Genomic DNA, 15,692 nt, shown 5'->3' on the forward strand with positions numbered 1-15,692 from the left:
TTTTTTTTTTTGCTAACTTTGTCAATTTGGGGGTGCTGAATCCAAAACAAACTTTGGTTCCATTTTTTCCGACCACGTCTTCGGCCAACATTTTGAATTTCAAAATGGCCGCCATAGCACACTGTATTTTCATCAATATCTCAATAAGTGAGCATTGTAAAGCTTCAAATTTGGTGCAAAATGCATGGTTTCGATGTCAGACACTCTGCTATATCATTTTCTGATATTGTGGATTGCTTGGATACAATTTGTAGGCTGCCATCTTGAATTTCAAAATGGCCGCCATAGCAAACAGTATTTTGAACCATATCTCATACAGTGATCATTGTAGAAGCTTCAATGTTGGTGCAGAATGCATGGTTGTTATGTCAGACACTCTGATATATACCATTTTCTGATATTGTGGATTCTTTTTTAAATACAATTGATAGGCTGCCATCTTGAAATTCAGAATGGCCACCATAGTATTTTTACGAATATCTCATGTTGCAATTATTGTAGGAGCATCAAATTTTCAGTAATGCACATGTCTGTTGTGTCCAACGTTCCAGTACAGCTGTTTCCTGTTGTGGATCAAAAGATAAGCCACCATCTTGAAATTCAAGATGGTATTCATCAAGTTACAATACCTTAGGACGTGTAGATTTTAAAAAAAAAAAAATGTTTGGTGATGTCCGTCTCCTTTTTCTGGTTGTTCTTTCATTTGAGACAGTATTACTTTTCTCCTGGTGTCAAGGATGTAGTTGTTTTACTCCTCAAAGAATCAATCGCGGAGATTTATGACCTGGGAACTAAAATTTGATTCAGAAAGAGGAGCAAGGGGTTGTTGGAAGAATGCGACAGACCATGGAGTCAGTTTCTTTCTCTTTTTATTCTATTTCTTTCTTCCTTTTCCTTCTTCTTTTTGTGTGTGGGGGGGGGGGGGGCAGGTTGAAGGGTCAACCACAATTTGAATAATATTATTATCATCAATAACACCACTGAGTGTAAGAGAACAAATTGGGTTATTTAACGTTAATGGCGGCTTTCAAAGGAAAAAAAAAAAGAAACCAATCACGGCCATCAAAACTTTCAAATAATCTAACAGGAGCATTTCTCTATAGGACGCCGAATTCATGGCATGTGCGTAAACCTAGTAAGGAGGTCGAGTCCACGGTGACTGTAGATCACAATTGACTGCCTTCATTCACACAAGTGCTGAAGGATCCTTCCTCTATACTCAATTAATATTTTTTTTTTCAATACTTCCTTGTACAATTCCTGTTAGAAATCTCTTGACATCGGAGGCTATTACGGTTTCCTAAAAATACTGCTACTGGTTTTGCTTGGCATGAACTTTCAGAAACATAATCTAATCTCGAAAAATATATATATATATTTTTTCAATGTGCCTAACTCTGCTCTTGACGTATAATGTAAATGAATAGAGTTTTCACAGGCCATCTTAATAATGATAATAATGGTGTCAACTACCTAGACCAACCTCTTCAGTATTAGCACTGTTTTTACAAAGGAAACCTCCATTACTATCAAACCAGCAGTTCCAGGTACCCATTTCTACACCTGGGTAAAGAGGGACATAGTGGGTTCATACATCTTGTCCAATGACGAAACCAATTGTCAGTTCTTCGAACTCGGGAACTCCCTTTCAAAGGTAAGAGTCTTAACCGCTATACCACAGTTCTCCACACATTTAGACAAAGGAAACTAATATCTTCATGCAAAAAAAAAAATGATATATGTATAATACATACATATATTTGGACTATCACTCAGTTATATGGATATTTTGTACGTCTTGAAGAACACCTTGACACTTGTAATTCAAACAGCCAAACGAATTACATACGTTTGTAGGCAATAAATTCTCTCATTTCGCTCAGATTTTTATTGATAATTATTCTCCTTTTACGATATCGCTGTGGGATATCCCCGCTACTATAAGCATAAAGGATCACGATTTAAAGAGTCATCCCTCCATTAGTTGTTCGAATTACCCTTTCATGTTTTTGTGAGTGCATCGTAGTGTTTATCTTTGTTGTTTTACTAATACTTATTTTTTTAGGTCTTAAGAAGTAATACTTAGTATCGCATTTATTCTAAAATTGTACCATTCTACGACAGGCTCAGCGGACAACATGTTCTGTTCTCCTCCTCTTAAATGAGCTATTTGGATCAGCAATATTGAACTCGGAGATATTCAAAGGTATGATAAACTTGTGTTTCATTGATTTGTTCAATTTTAGGTACGCAGAATTTGTCACGGCATGCTCTGTATTTACATTTCCTTGTCTATTAATAACATAAAATGTTACATTCGGCTTGTACCTGTTAATGTGTTTACCTCTGTGTGTATTTTTGTTACTATCAGATAGACAGACGTCATGGCAACGTTTCATCAAATCAACAGCCAGAATCTGGAGTGTCCTGTCTGTCTGACACTTTTCAATCAACCTAAATCACTTATCTGTTCTCATACCTTCTGCAAAGACTGTCTGCAACGTATTTTTCAAACTCAGCCCAGCCAACAAAGTGTAGCATGCCCTGTATGCACAAAAGAAACTTCCCTACCCAGTGGAGATGTGAGTAAGTTACAAACAAACGTGCCGCTGAGTTCTCTCGTGGACGAAGTGAAAATCAAGAGTCCAACATGCACAGTTTGTGAGATGGACGAAAAGCTGTCAGCCGTGTTCTACTGTCAGGACTGTGGGAAAAATATGTGCAAATCGTGTGAGAAAACACACTCTATCTGGAAACCGTTCTCCACCCACTCAATAGTAGCCATTAGCGAGGTGATTTCGGGAAAAGTTCCGCTCAGGAAGCGACGAAAGTGTAAGAAACACCCCAATGATGATGATAACTGTTTCTGCACCGGATGTCACGAGTACATTTGCTGTACCTGCGGGGTGCTGGAGCATTTGCAAAAAGGACACGAGTTGGAAGAAGCAGCTATCCATGAGGAGAAACTAATACAAAATATCAACAAGTTGAAGGAAAGAACAAAATGTAAGAAAACAGCAGTTAAAAATCATATTGAGTTCATAGAGACACAACGCAATGAAATAACAAATATCTTCAGGAAGCTCAAAGATGATATCGACAAGACGTACGAGGAATCCATTGAACTATTGTCTATCAGAAGAGAAGCGCTGAAATGTCAAGTTAAACGATTGACTGAAAAACTCGAGAAGGAATTACATGTCATGGAGGAAGATAGTCGCCGAAAAATCTGTCAAATAGACGCAATGGAAGAGCTGGTAACTAATGGTATGAAGGTACCACTGGAGAAAGACGCCATGCTTGCACACGAAACGCTGTGCGAGAACTTGAAGAGCCTTCTGGGACGAGATGATCCTTGTGACCAGACACCGAGAAGTGTGACAGAACGAGCTCAGAAGATTTCAATCGGTAGACATGCTAGCGTCAATGAACTTTGTCTTGGAGAGCTGAAAGGTTTTACGTGGGATGTCAAAGCAGACGTAGAGCTCCCAATCAAAAACAGCATGAACTGTATCACTCGGACACCAGACGGTAAGATGGCGGTGGGATCGTGTCAAGGCGGAATCCATCTCTACTCCCGTGGTGGCGAGTTACAGCAGACCGTGCTGGAGGGTGTCGTAATCCAAGGAATTGGATTCCTGTCTGATGGTCGAAGTGTTGTACGTGATGTAAACAACAAGATGTCACTCTACAGTCCACAATGGGGGAAGCTCGACGTCACGTTCGAAGCAATGAATATAGTTGAAGGAGGGTTTGGTGGTCTCACTGTGGATAGAAATGATACTATCTACCTGAGTTATAGGAATCCCAAGAAGATCCAGGTATTAATCCCACAGGGTGGTAAGGCTGTAAGGGAGATAGCGTGTGATGGACACACACCTATGCAATTATTCTCCTTTCACACCACGGGTAAACTGATGCTGAAAGGTGGAGCAACTGTCGTCTGCCTTGATGGTCAGGGGAAGAAGGAGAATGTCTTGAAGAAGAAGGAGGGTATGTTTGCCTACCCAGCTGTTTGTCGAGATGATTCGGTCATAGTAGCCTGGGTGAAGCACGCGGAGGGTCTCGTCAGTATTGATAGATACACGAGAGATTTGGAGCACGTGCACAATATCATCACTGATTTCAAAATACAAAGATCAGAAAGAGGAAATTGGTACTATCTCCAAGAGTTTGAGAGTGGTGAGATAGCTTTCTGCACTACAGATAGACTCTTCATATTTGATGCGATATAATGTCAAATGCAAAAGACGATTTTGTTCTGCAGTAGCATGTTAGAAAAAATCCAATAATAATGGATCCTCTGTTCGGATATTGTGAGTAAAATAGTATACCGCATGACAGAATTTTACATGTGATAATGGGCTGCATATGTATGTGCTACGCCTACTTGCACAAATATTCATATATTCATAAGGTCCTTATGTGCATCGAAAAGTACAAGTACTCTATAGACTATTGACAATGCCAATGACAAAGATTCTGTAATACTGTTAGATTTGCGATATTAGTGTTTTTCATACAAAGTATCAGTCAGAATTACACTCCAGGTAGACTCTATTTTCTATATATACATATAACTTTTTTTTTTCATAAATTGAGCGACCATGCCAATCGTTACGATCAATTAATCATGGATTTTGTCAGTGTAATTGGTTTTTACATTAAAGTAGGCCTATTCTGTATTTCTATTTGACGTGGCATTTATTTTGCTATGCCATGCTGAGTTATAGATATGCATTATGAAATATGGCATTTACAGAGTTGACACAATAATTAAGACTTTGAGTGGCGTTCACGAGCTTGAGCTATTACAAAATAGAGTCCCTTTAGATAAAGGGGCTCTAGAGCTAAAAGCTGAAGAGTGCCCTCTCTCTGGCGAGTAGTGTGTGTGTGTGTGTGTGTGTGTGTGTGTGTGGGTGCACTTGTGTGTGTTTGTTGTTGTTTTGGTTGATGTCTAGTGCATATATGGGTGTGTGTGTTGAGGGAAGGCCACGGGGGGGGGGGGTATGTCAGTGGGGAAATAGGTGGGGATGGTTAGGGTTAGGTAGATGTAGTTAGGTAATAGTAGAGTAATGGTTAAAGGGGAAGGCTAGTAACTGATCAGTGGGAATCAATGGAAATGCTGGGAGATGATTGTTCCAATCCTTATGGGATTCATTCAAGAGTTCATTGTATATCTATTGTTGTGTGAAAATGATATGCTTCAGAACGGTCTCATATTCAAGTAATGTGCAGATTAATGCTCCGTCACTGACCAGGGACGCTAACCTGGAAGCATTAAACTGCACATTACTTGAATATGAGACCATTCTGAAGCAAATCATTTTCACACAACAATAGATGTACAATGAACTCTTGAATGAATCTCGTAAGGATTGGAACAATCATCTCCCAGCATTTCCACTGATTCCCACTGATCAGTTACTAGCCTTCCCCTTTAAGGGGCTAGGCAGGAATATGGTTTGTTTTGATGATATACACATATGGTTATTTTGTTTTTTACGGGGGGAGGGGTAGGTTGATAGGTTAGATTAAAAAAAATGATGAGTCTTGTTCGGTTAAGTAAAGAATGCTTTTTTAATGATACGTTTCAGGAAATGCTGTATTCTCAAGAGAGTGTAAGAGAATTTAGGTAATGAAGTGGATATTGAGCAATCTGATCAAGTTGATCAAGAATTTTTTTCCCCTTTTAAGAGTTATACTTTATCTGATATATTTATGTATATAGCGTGTGCTCTGCCAAAAAAAAAAAAAAAAAGGGAAAACACAAATTTCTTATTGGGTGTGTGAGTGATAAAGTACATTTGGATTGGCTTGATTAGGCTGATCAAAATAGGTTTTTCTGAGAATTATGCAGAATTTCATGTCATTTCTCTTATAAAAACAGGGTATGATTTGGTAAAAAGACCCAAATATATCGTACTGTATGTTTGAAGAATGATTTAGCAGCACAAGAAAGAACAATACAGCTGCTTCTTTTTTTTTTTTGTTGGTGGACATATTAATTTTATTGTTGATATGGATTTGATATTCAATGAAACTCAAATAAAGAATATTATTTTAAAAAAGTGTGTATGTGTGTGTGTGTTTGTGTGTGCCTGTATTTCCTGGACGGGAACTCGCTCAATTTACAATGTATTGCCCTCCAGGTCGTCTACACGCATTCGTAGTTAAATATCCAGCTAAAGTTTAATGAGTGCATGCTTGTGTTAAAACACTGGGCACTGAGGATCTAAATGAATGAGCATTTACATGCTTCGAATGAAAACAAGTATTTGGTTGTGTTAACATGACTGTGTATAGGACATGACACCGGAGTTTAAAGACATTTTGACATAAACAAAACACCTTGCTTCAGTAGGCTATAAGATTATAGCATGATCAAAAGTCTAATCATAGTTTACTCTATTTTGAGTATCATGTCAGGTCTTACCATCATTGAGAAGTCACAAGCAAGTGCTAGGTTTTGTAGCTCCACTTCTAAATGACATTACTGAAATGGAATGCAGTGAGTAAATTAATATTTTTCGTTTCGTGAATCTTTACATATACCTCAGTAGCATGTAAACCCTAAAAATGCGACTGCTCAAACCTTGATATGATTTCGACTTAAGAATGTAAAAACGCACAGAAAGAAATAACTTTAGTGATGATAACAGGTTCAAGGGGAGCTATGACAAAACTAAAACCGAAAATCCGACGGGCCATAGTATAGGTCTGAGGATATTACATTATTGTTGCTGTTAATTAGAAACCAAAATGTATTCCTGAAGGTTACTCAAAGGGATTTTGACAATATTTCAAGCCTGGTAGACGTTGTCAGGGTTTGGTTTCGATAAATATCGCCCCGGTTTGATCGAAAAGGAGACAAACGGAAGAATTGCGAATTAGATTATTTTGCTCTGTTCGTAGTCATGTGTTAGTATATTCAATCATGGAGGTACAAACCCATGTACCTCCACGATTCAATAGCGTATGGAACGAGATTGACTGGTAGAGTATACCAGCGTTTTTTTTTTTTTTTTAACCCAGAAATCCAGACATTGATTTTCTGCTTTAGCATCAAGAAAGTAATTCACAGTGTATCCGAAAACTTCATGCGTGGAAATAACCTGCGTATATCTGCCAAGGAACAGTGACCGTAAGTCTCCATATTGAAACACAGTTGTGTTTGTTGTAAATGAAGAGAGATCATGACACTGTTTGGGGGGAAGAAGGTGATGTAGAAAATTCTACCAGATCTTGGATAAAGTGATCACGCAGGAGATGATACAAACGAAATAAATTTTTGTTTCACCTTTCGTTTTCATTATTCATTCCCTCTCATCCAGTCTGTCTCCTTGTCTCTCTCTCTCTCTCTCTCATCATCATCATCGTCATGATTTTTTTTTTGATTTCATTTATATTTCACTGTGATAGTATTCATTACTTTCTGATGTCAGCAATGGCTCATCTCTCTCTGGCAAATATGGAGAAAAACAATGGCGTATCAAACCACTGACGTCACTGGTAACGCAGAAGTTTGTGGTGATGTATCTCTGACATTGTGACGTACCAAATAGGGTGAGCGTAAAGCTGTATATAAGTGTCATGCACCAACAGAACACCCGTCAGCACCGACATAACATCTGTCATACACCGACAAAACATTCTTGGATCAGCACCGAATGAATACAGCTGTTCACGCCATGTTTGCCAACTCCAACTCTCCTGTCCCGAATGGACACTTTTATTCCACCCCACCCTGGTTTCACAAAGGCACATCACGGTTCTCCGTCACACCTCCCCCCAACAAGAGGAAAGTTATGAATGTAACTTTTCGACTATAAGTCCTAATAAACACCTTCGTTGTAAGGCTTACTTCACTGTTCTTGCTTACTACACGTATGGTATTTGTCACATAGTGACCTAGCACCTTGTCACTCTGTGGTTTTATTTTTTTTTTTTTAGACCTGCTAGTTCATCTACTAATAGCAATAATAACTACCATTATCGCTACACAGCCACACTAAAACTTGAATAGGCCCGTGATGTAAACACGATTGAATTCACGTGCACACAAATCAATGTTTGACTGACCGTTTGACACCACTTTGTTTATTTACTCATGTGTAAATTCTACAACAGGGTAATGATGCCTTGTGAAGGAGCTTGGCATTAAGTCTATGCAATCACATAAAAATTATCATTAGTGTGAGCACTCAACTTAGATACTGTAGTCGACGTCTGCATTGGCTATACCAATACACGCAGCCTCTAATACACCACACGTCCAATACAGCACTGTCTGTGTTCGCAAGATGTCCCCACAAAACGTCTCGACATCGTCCGTCCTTCCCCAGCTGGATCCAGATCGTCGACCTCCACTGCTAAACCCTCAGCACAGCACGACGAGCGTCACGATCATTGTCTTCGATGAGAGCTCACCGACCTCCACTGGTAAACCGTTAGCACAACGAGCGTCACAGTCATTGTCCATGATGAGAGCTGACTTGCCTATCGTGGTCGTCCATGCTTTCTGCTCATCCTCCCTCCTCAGCTGTATCTAATTCCCCGCACGTCTACCTTACCAATCTCTCGACTATACAATGCATAACCTCCCATACCGAATGTACGACACTACAGTACGTCCTATACAGACCACGGCGCACGGAATGTGGTCGCGTGTCAGCTGTTTACATATGGTCTACTGATTTGCATACGATAAATAAACAACTACGCAAATTTTCAAACCCACCATATCTTGGCTATCATACTTCCATTGATCTAAGCTTACACTGTTCTCTGTAATAAAAAAACAACAACTATCGTGATCTGTCAATACATGCTTGGAAACCTAAGGAAATACATGTTTCATCCTGACAATATCCCCCACCTTAAGATATAATTCAAGGGGAAATCTTAATTATATCAACAACAACAAAAAAATGTATTTTCCTTGTAAAACACTGGCATATACAGTATAACAGTTATGTTCTATACAAAGAAAAACCTAGCAACTGAAAATCACCTTTGTTAAACTATAACAAAAAAAAAAAAACAATCATATATCCTACAATTATATACAACCCGGTGCATCAAGCAATTACACCTTGTACATACCAGTTCTAATTCCTTTCTGAAACATTACCAAATGACAAACAATCATTTCACTACTACTAAGCAAACAATAAGCTTGCATAAAATGTGCTATGTACTTCGCATGTGTAGCACATAATTCTAATCGGTTTCACCTAAAACTGATGTAATTGATAAACACTTGCAACATACACTGATCATCACTGTGCCTATCGTTTCGAATCAGTCACATAATATGCACTTGTGTAGATGTTTAATAAACCACCAGAAACTCTCAAATATCACAACTTCTCTTTGGTTAATGCCAAAATTATTAAAACTACAATAAAACTTTCCAAAACAAACAAAACCAATTTCCCTTTTTTTTTGTTTTTGTAATAAAAAAGTGACACATTCCAAGTTCAAACAGACTTATTAAACTTACATAATAATCATAAAACAATTCTACGAACAGCATGAATTTTTTTTTCACACTGCACATCATGCTTTGCGTGACTATGCATACATAAGTTTGAGATTTGGATAATACATGTATGTGTGTCAATGATGCCCCATAGAATTACAGAGTATCAATGCTAACCTTGCAACCTCTCGACTGTCTGAAGATCTGGTGTCTAAAAAGAGACATGAAACCTATCTCACTCCTCAACTCTGAATTATCACCTATATGATCATGTATAGCAGTATCCAGTAATAGTTGGATAATAACCCAAGCTATGTAATTAAACATTACATATGCGATAACAACTCAAACTACAATCTGTACATGTACATAATTACACACTACAACGCGATTGCCCTACACCTAATCAATAGCGACGTTGATGTAGTGCGGGTGTAATCTTGTCGCAACGCTGAAAGAAATAACAGAAATGAAATCAAGCATCATATTCTTTGCTTCGCGCATTTTGTTCTTAGCAAACAAAACATGTACAAAGGAGTTACTGAACTTATTGAATTTTCTGCATGTATATGTCCATATTAACACCTGTCTACAGCCAACCATGTTGCCTGTACATTTAAAGTAGACTTCCATAATAATGCATCTTTGTAACATGAAGAAAAATCTTATAATACTGTACGGATGTCACATATATGCAATAAACACTGTATATAAAAAAAAAATGTTTTGCCAGAATTTGTTATTTTGGCTTTACTATGTTCCATTTGAATTTGACCGTCTACTCTGTGCTGTAGGTTCACACTAGGCGGCTCATGGCATCTGCAGCCACATTGTCTTTGCCCTTTACAGAGACGAGCCTGAACCTGTGCTCCTGTAGGCTCATGCACCATCGCATGATTCTTTTGTTGTGCATTTTCTTCGCCTGTATGTACGTTAACGGCTTGTGATCTGTGTGGACTTCGAAAGACCGGCCACACAGATAGAACTCGAACTTGCGAATGGCCCAAACAATCGCAAGACACTCCTTCTCGATAGTGGCATAACGACATTCCCTCGGAAGGAGTTTCCGACTTGCGTAAGCCACTGGGAAGTCTTCGCCATCCCGTTCTTGCATTAGAACGGCACCAAGGCCAGTGTCTGAGGCATCGACCTTCAACTTGAATACCTTGGTCTCATCGGGTAGGTGTAGAATGGGTGGCTTGATCAAGCTCTTCTTCAATCCGAGGAATGCTTGTTCTTCGCCTTCTCCCCACTTCACCTTCTCGGGACTTCCCTTCTTCGTGAGATTTGTGAGGGGCAATGCCACATCGGCATAGTTGGGTATAAAATCCCGGTAATAGCCGGTAAGGCCTAGGAAGGATCTGACCTGCTTCTTGGTCACCGGTCTTGGGGCCTCGGCAATCTTCTTTGTGAGACGTTCGCTCGTCTGTAGGATCCCCTCACTCACCTCATGGCCAAGGAACTCTATGGACTGAAATCCCAGCGCACACTTGGTTGGTCGAGCTGCCAAGTTGGCCTCCCGCAGTCTACTCAACACGGCTGAGAGTGTGGTCACATGTTCCTCCCACGAGTTTGTGTGCACCAACACATCGTCAATATAGGTCACCACATTGGGAACACCCAATAGCAGCTTTCTCATCATCTTCGTGAATTGGGCCCCTGCTGTGACAAGTCCAAATGGCATGTATCTGAATTGGAATTGTCCTATCGGTGTCAGAAACGCTGTCTTGGCCTTGTCTGAGTCTCTCAAAGGGAGCTGCCAGTATCCCTTTGATAAGTCCAATTTACTGAAATACTTGCTCTTTGCAAGTGACGCAAACAAGTCTTGCTGCACCGGCATCGGCTCAGGATCGAAAACCGTAACCTTATTAAGGCGCCGAAAATCGATACAGAAACGGTTGGTTCCATCCGGTTTCTTTACCATCACAATCGGATGACCATAGGGAGAGTCAGATGGTTCAATAACACCCAATTTCACCATCATCTCAACCTCCTTCTGGATTTCACCTTGCAACGCTTGGGGTACGCGGTATGGTGGTGACCGCACCGGTTCGTCTGTGGTCAAGTGTATCTTGCACTCTGCAATACTTGACTTCTTTGGTACATCTGTGAACACATCCTGATACTCACACAATAATCGTCTGATCTGCTCTTGTTTCACCTCGTCTAGGGAAACATCCAGCTGTACATCCTCAACGAATTCTCTCTGAATCGGACAAGGCATTTCTGGTATCTCAGTGAACACATCATCGTTGTTTTCCATGCCTTTGTCACTCCACAACTCATCTACACCACCATCATGGCACATCTCGAAACAACTTCCAGCAGTTTCTTCCTCTGCTACCCTGCTGAAGTATCGCTTGAGCATGTTTATGTGGAATGTCTTTTTCATGCCATCTACATCCACTACGTAGTCATAGTCATACTTGGCACCGACCACCTCATATGGCCCTTTCCATTTAACCAAGAGCTTGTTTTGCTCCGTCGGCAGTAACACCAAGACTTTGTCTCCGATCTTCAACTTCCGTTTCTTCGCACCTCGATCATAGTAGGTCTTGTGCCGCTTTGCCGACTGCTTCAAATTTTCCTGTGCCATCTGCCATGACTCAACAAGTCTCTTTCTCAACTCGATGACATACTCATACTCACTCTTTCTTTCTGGCTCGACAGCATCGTTTGTCAACAGCTCTCTCAAAACCTCCATGGGTCCTCTCACATGCCGACCGTATAGTAATTCAAATGGAGAAAAACCCAGGCTTGAGCTTGGTGCCTCTCGCAAAGCAAACAAAAGGGCAGGAAGATACCTATCCCATTGGCGTGGCTCCTCTGTGCACAACCGCTTCAAAGACGATTTCACCACAGCATTATACCGTTCCACTAGCCCGTTGCACATGGGATGGTATCGGGAACTCGTCAACTGCTTGATTGACAATAACCGGCAGACTTCTTTCATCAAGTCAGAGACAAATTGGGGTCCTAGGTCAGACATAACCTCTTGCGGTATACCCACTCGACTGTACACTGTCACCAGTGCTTCTGCGACATCGACTGTCGTTATTGACTTCAACGGAATCGCTTCCGTATACCTCGTGGCATAATCTACAATTGTCAATATGTAGGTGTGACCACGTTCAGAGGGAGTGAACGGCCCCATCAAATCGATTGCGATACGCTGAAATGGTACCTCGATTGTTGGGAGTCTACCTAACTCTACCTTGGGTACTTTGCCTTTGCTGATGGTCTTCTGACATACATCACATGATCGGCAAAAATTGGCAATGTCTTCATACATGCCCGACCAAAAGAACTGTGTCTTTACCTTTGACAATGTGTTGTTGATCCCTAGGTGACCACCAAACAATGACTCATGTGCCAAATGCATGATATCAGCACGATATTCCTTTGGCACCACAACAAGTTTTGGGCCAATCCCCTCTGTCGGGTTTTCGGGATCTCTTTCCTGCCTCAATAGGCACCCCTGATCTACCCGGAACAGATACCTGGAATTATCAGTCACACCAACCTTATCCCACGATGCTCGAAGAGTGGGGTCATCTTTCTGTTTCTGACGAAACTCTGGCGGATCTGCGACTTTGACCGAATCGACAACTAATCCCTTCTTGGGTTTTGCAATGCGTGCTTTTTGGGCCCGTGTCTCCACAGCCATGACAGCTTGCACTCCACTGTCATCATTCCTGACTGAACACTCTGTCTCGCCCAACACCTGGTCTTCCTTCTGAGATCGGGTTTCGACTGCCATCACCTGTGGATCATCTTCTTTCACCTCAGAAAGATTGTCAACCTCTTCCTTATCAACGCCATCAACCTTGGTATCTACAATTTGCTCACCATCTCCAATGACGTATCTACCACCATCATCCTCCTGATCAGCATCGTCACTCAATGCTTTGCCCCCTCTGGGCACCCACTTCAAATCTAGATCATTGGGCTCACGTGCACCAGTGACATTCCCAACAATCACTTCACACAGGCAATCCGGCATACACAATGCTTCAATCTCACCTGAAAAATATGGAGAGTCTAACTCTACCTTGGCGACTGGAAATTGCTTGACTGTTCCATCAATCAACCTCACTGTTTGACACTTCCCAGTCAGCTGATGTCTCTCAACCAGTCTGGACTTAACAACACATGTACTGCATCCTGTGTCACGGAGTACTGAAATTGGAACTTCACCAGGATATAACCTGCCTGAAACAACTGGCATACGATTCATCATCGCACTTACTTGTCCGTAAGCCATTCCCAGCTTTTCAACTTTCTGATACCCGTCCACGGGCACATGATTTCCAACAGGCATGCACGCAGCTGATTGCCCTGTTGCCTGTGGCTGTTTGCCACCCCCGTCATTTGACCTCAAACTACCTATTGAGTTTCCTGGACTGCCAGCTGACGGTGTGCTAGCATCCATGTTTGACCGTGTCATTTCTGATTCTTCAGTTAGCACCTCTGTACCAACCATTGCTTGAGCTGATTTCACACGCACCATGGGACAATCCCTCTTCAAATGTGTAGGACTCCCACACTGATAACAACCCCTCGGGCCATCTCCGCGCCCAGCCCCATACTGGGTCTTCTTACCCTGTGATGGCTGATTCCTTCCCCTCACTTCAAATGGGCGCTGTGGGGGTTTCGGACTGCCTGGTGTGTTTTTCACACCACCTTGTGAGGGCTTTGAACCTCCCCATTTCTGATTCTGATCAGATGTCTTTGATTGCTGTCCAAATGTGTGCACACCATGTGCATTTACATACACATCAGCATTCTTACTGACCGCCTCCATTGAATCACAATCCCTTTCTTTCAAAAATGCCACCACCTCCTTTGAACAATTATTCAAAAATTGTTCCCGTAGGACTAGATCAAACAACTTATACTCTTCATCGATCCCTGACAACTCAATCCACTGCACCAGATACCCTCTGAGCCTCGTCGCAAAATGATGTGGCCTTTCTCCTTTCTCTGGCCGTGCAGTCCTAAACTTCCTGCGATACCCTTCTTCAGTCAACTGAAAATGCACCATCAACTCCTGTTTGACTCTTGCATAATCATCTCTATCAGCAGGCTCCATTCTGTTCACCACTTCAAGGGCTTTGCCACTCAGATTTGAAATCAGATATAAGGCCTTGAATTCAGTAGGGATCTTCTGACTGTCAGCAAACAACTCAAACTTGTTGATATAGGCATCGAACCTATCCCGATTCTCGTCAAACTTGCCTATTTTCAAGTGCAAACCACTCAAATTTGTCGATCTCATTTCAGCCATTTTCATTTCATGTTCCCGGACCTTGGCTCTTTCCTCAGCCCGCATTTTCTCTGCAGCCTCATCACAACGAGCATTCACGAAACTATTCAACTCTCCACCGGAGTAACCAAGTTCCCTACCAAGGGTGGCAAAGTCTCTAATTTGTTCTGGAGTTGCCATCGTATCATCCAACAACAGCCAACCAAAAGAACATCAACCAGGAGAAAAATCCACTCCCAATTCACAACAATTCACTGAATACTCCGCTCAGACTTTTAACTGCGAATTCGACACAACCTCAACCAGGTCTACTCTTAACCAGTACACACCTTAATACATGCATACACTGCATACAATACCATGCTCAACTACATAGCACCTTAAATCAACCACATGATAAGGAAGACTTTAATTTTCTTTACCAGCCTATGGCTGTGTCTTACACCACCTAACATAGATCTAACGTTAGCAGGTCTCGGTGGGACCTCCAAAATTGTCACATAGTGACCTAGCACCTTGTCACTCTGTGGTTTTATTTTTTTTTTTTAGACCTGCTAGTTCATCTACTAATAGCAATAATAACTACCATTATCGCTACACAGCCACACTAAAACTTGAATAGGCCCGTGATGTAAACACGATTGAATTCACGTGCACACAAATCAATGTTTGACTGACCGTTTGACACCACTTTGTTTATTTACTCATGTGTAAATTCTACAACAGGGTAATGATGCCTTGTGAAGGAGCTTGGCATTAAGTCTATGCAATCACATAAAAATTATCATTAGTGTGAGCACTCAACTTAGATACTGTAGTCGACGTCTGCATTGGCTATACCAATACACGCAGCCTCTAATACACCACACGTCCAATACAGCACTGTCTGTGTTCGCAAGATGTCCCCACAAAACGTCTCGACATCGTCCGTCCTTCCCCAGC

General features: G+C 41.2%; 2 protein-coding genes across 2 annotated transcripts; one reads left to right on the forward strand and one right to left on the reverse strand.

The window, feature by feature from the left end:
* Nucleotides 1-2,384: 2,384 nt before the first annotated feature.
* On the forward strand, nt 2,385-4,235 carry LOC140227414 (uncharacterized). The gene has a single exon (XM_072307821.1). It carries the CDS (start codon nt 2,385-2,387, stop codon nt 4,233-4,235), a length of 1,851 nt encoding a protein of 616 aa, XP_072163922.1.
* A 6,045-nt stretch (nt 4,236-10,280) lies between these two features.
* Nucleotides 10,281-14,930, reverse strand: LOC140227416 (uncharacterized). Its single transcript, XM_072307822.1, has one exon. The coding sequence runs from the start codon at nt 14,928-14,930 to the stop codon at nt 10,281-10,283; it is 4,650 nt and encodes a 1,549-aa protein (XP_072163923.1).
* Nucleotides 14,931-15,692: the final 762 nt, after the last annotated feature.

The sequence above is a fragment of the Diadema setosum genome, chromosome 4 (genome assembly GCF_964275005.1).
Source record: "Diadema setosum chromosome 4, eeDiaSeto1, whole genome shotgun sequence".
NCBI classification, from domain to species: Eukaryota; Metazoa; Echinodermata; class Echinoidea; order Diadematoida; family Diadematidae; genus Diadema; species Diadema setosum.

Excerpts from the sequence above, each read along its gene's own strand:
- LOC140227414 (XM_072307821.1), top strand. The coding sequence starts at position 2,385 with ATGGCAACGTTTCATCAAATCAACAGCCAGAATCTGGAGTGTCCTGTC.
- LOC140227416 (XM_072307822.1), bottom strand. The coding sequence starts at position 14,930 with ATGGCAACTCCAGAACAAATTAGAGACTTTGCCACCCTTGGTAGGGAA.